The sequence below is a fragment of the Eimeria mitis genome, genomic scaffold, assembly GCF_000499745.2.
Source record: "Eimeria mitis Houghton genomic scaffold, Emh_scaff242, whole genome shotgun sequence".
Taxonomy (NCBI): domain Eukaryota; phylum Apicomplexa; class Conoidasida; order Eucoccidiorida; family Eimeriidae; genus Eimeria; species Eimeria mitis.
The window spans coordinates 1-2,500 of record NW_013570758.1 but is presented as its reverse complement, the minus strand read 5'-3'; the positions used below and the strand labels follow the sequence as shown (position 1 = coordinate 2,500).

Sequence of the window (2,500 nt, the reverse complement as noted above, 5' to 3'; positions counted from 1 at the left end):
CTCGTCCTCGTCTGAGGTGTCTCCCCGGGGGGTACAAACCCCCAAAGTGTCTCTTCAGGGGCCCCCCAAGGGAGGTGCATGTGAGGGGGCCCCCAAGGAAGTACCCATTAAGGGGGCCCCTGTTAAACTGTCTCCGGGAGACAAACCCTCACCAGGGCCCCCTCAAGCGCAGACACCTAGCCAGGGGCCCCTAGACAAAAAGGAGAAAACAGACTCGAAGGACCCACCCGACGGGCCCCCCAAGGGGCCCCCAAAGGGGCCCCCAAAGGGGCCTCCTCCCAAGGAAACCCCAAAGGGGCCCCCCGAGGGGCCCTCCAAGGGGCCCCCCAAAGGGCCCCCCCAGGGGCTCTCCAAGGGGCCCACCAAGGGGCCCCCCAAGGGGCCCCCCGAAGGGGTTCCCAGTGGAACACCAAAGGGTACCTCCACGGGGCCCCCCAAGGGCCTCCCCAAGGGGCCCCCAAAGGGGCCCCCGAAGGAGGGGGTGTCTACAGGGGCCCCCAGCAGTGTAGAGGCTCTATCGGAGGAGACAGAGAGAAGCAGTGAGGGGGCCCCTAAGGGACACACAGAGGACGATGCACCGAGCAGCAGGGGAGGGGCCCCCAAGGGGCCCCCACTGAAATCCTCTAAAGTACAGGGGCCCCCTGCTAAGACCCCAAAGGGGCCCCCTTCTGAGGCCCCCAAGGGGCCCCCTCCCCCTGCTCTGTCGAAGCATGCAGATATGCAGAAGGCTGAAGTAGTTGGGGGGCCCCCCACAAAGCCCCCCCCGAAGACCACTACAGAGAAAGAGGGGGCCCCCGGGGGGGCCCCCGCAGCAGGTGTTGTGCAGCGCAGCGTAAAGAAGAAACCACCACCTCCTCCGTGGGCAGGTGGTGGCCCCTCGAAGGGGGCCCCTCCTGTGTCAGGGGCCCCCAAGCAAGAGGAGACAGCCAAGGAGGGGACAGTACCAAAAGGTACCGACATCAAGGGGGCCCCCCCAGGCCCTGCTGCAGAGCAGCAGAAACAGGGGGGGCCCCCTCTTTCTCCGGGGCCCCCACTTGAGAAAGAAGGCCCTGCTAAGACACATGGGGGGCCCCCGTCCCCTCCCCCTGACTCGGGGGCCCCCCAAAGTGTCTCCGCTGCTGTTAAAGCTAAAGAGACAGGGGCCCCCACCAGGCCCGCACCTGATGCAGCAGCAGGAAGCAGCATGAAGGAGGGGCCCCCCATGGGGGCCCCCCTCTCTGGCTTCATTGCCAAGAAGCTATCGGCTGGGTCGCAGGTTGTGTTGGGGAAGGGGCCCCCCAAGGGGCCCCCCAGTGGGCCCCAAGCAGCATTTAAAGTGGTGATGGTGGGTAGGGGGCCCCCACAGGCACCTGGTGCTGCTGTCTCCCCTAAGGGTGTCTCTCCTCCCGCAGAGACAGCAGCAGCAGCAGCAGCAGCAGCAGCAGCAACAGCAGCAGCAGCAACAACAACCCCCAAGGGTGTCTCCGCAGGTTCTGAAGGGGCCCCTAGCAAGGCCTTACCCATAGGAGGGGGCCCCCAACAGAAGGCCCCTAGCAGCAAAGTTGAGGGCCCCTCCAAAGCCGCAGCGAAGGGGGGCCCCCCAACACCTCCTCCAGGTACAGGGGGCCCCCCTTCAGGTACAGGGGGGCCCCCTGGTTCAGGGGGGCCCCCCGGGGTAGTCAAGAAGAGCACACATACACCCAGCTCGACCCCTGTGGCTGCTGAGGTGATATCTAAGGATACCGCGGGCAGCAGTAAGGGTCAGAGGGGGGCCCCCCACGAGGCCCCTCAGGGGGCCCCCCTAACTGTATTAGGGGCCCTTGCTGTTTTGCTGGGGAGGAGAGCGAGGAGAAGGAGACGGCACGGGGGAGGAGACAGTGTGTCTTCTTCTCAGGGTACGAGTTTCTCTTCTGGGGCCCCCAGAGGGAACAGGAGACAGCGAAACAAGTAAAGGAAAAGAATATATAGCCGTCAACAGCCCTGCTTGGGAGACCCTCACCAGGGGGTGGAGCCAGGAGGATTGGGGGGCGTTTGTGTTGGGGGAGGAGGAGACAGGAGAAGAGGAGACAGGTGCAGAGAGAAGAGAGAGAGGAGACAGAGAAGGAGACAGGAGAAGAGGAGACAAAAAGGAGACAGGAGAAGAGGAGACAGATGTAGAGAGAGGAGACAGAGAAGGAGACAGAGGAGACAAAAAGGAGACAGGAGAAGAGGAGACAGGAGATGAGGAGACAGATAACATAGAAGAAGGGGTTCTACCTGTCTCCGTTTTCTATGCAGACGGAGACACTTCTCCTACGGTGTATGATGAGCTCAGCGACGAGGAGACACTACAAAAAGAAGCAAAAGAGGGAATACTGGGTATTTTTATACGCAAACACAAATACATTATAGGCAGCAGGGCCCCCGCTGAGCGTAGAAGGGCCTCGGGGGCCCCCACCAACGAGGACATAGGGGGGGGCCCCCCAGGGGGCCCCCCAGGGGGGCCCCCAGGGCCCGGGGGGCCCCCAATCAGGGGCCCCAA

General features: G+C 63.6%; 1 protein-coding gene across 1 annotated transcript in view; it reads left to right on the top strand.

Annotated features, from left to right (window-relative positions):
- EMH_0005010 (uncharacterized protein) overlaps positions 1-2,389 on the top strand; it is a gene marked incomplete at both ends in the record, with an annotated part of 3,520 nt that extends 1,131 nt beyond the window's left edge. Inside the window, 3 exons of the mRNA XM_013497019.1 lie at positions 1-1,595; positions 1,822-2,278; positions 2,371-2,389. The exon at positions 1-1,595 is cut by the window's left edge and continues 496 nt beyond it. Coding sequence (XP_013352473.1) covers positions 1-1,595; positions 1,822-2,278; positions 2,371-2,389 — 2,071 coding nt within the window. The remainder of the gene's footprint in view (positions 1,596-1,821; positions 2,279-2,370) is intronic.
- Between the last annotated feature and the right edge of the window lie 111 nt (positions 2,390-2,500).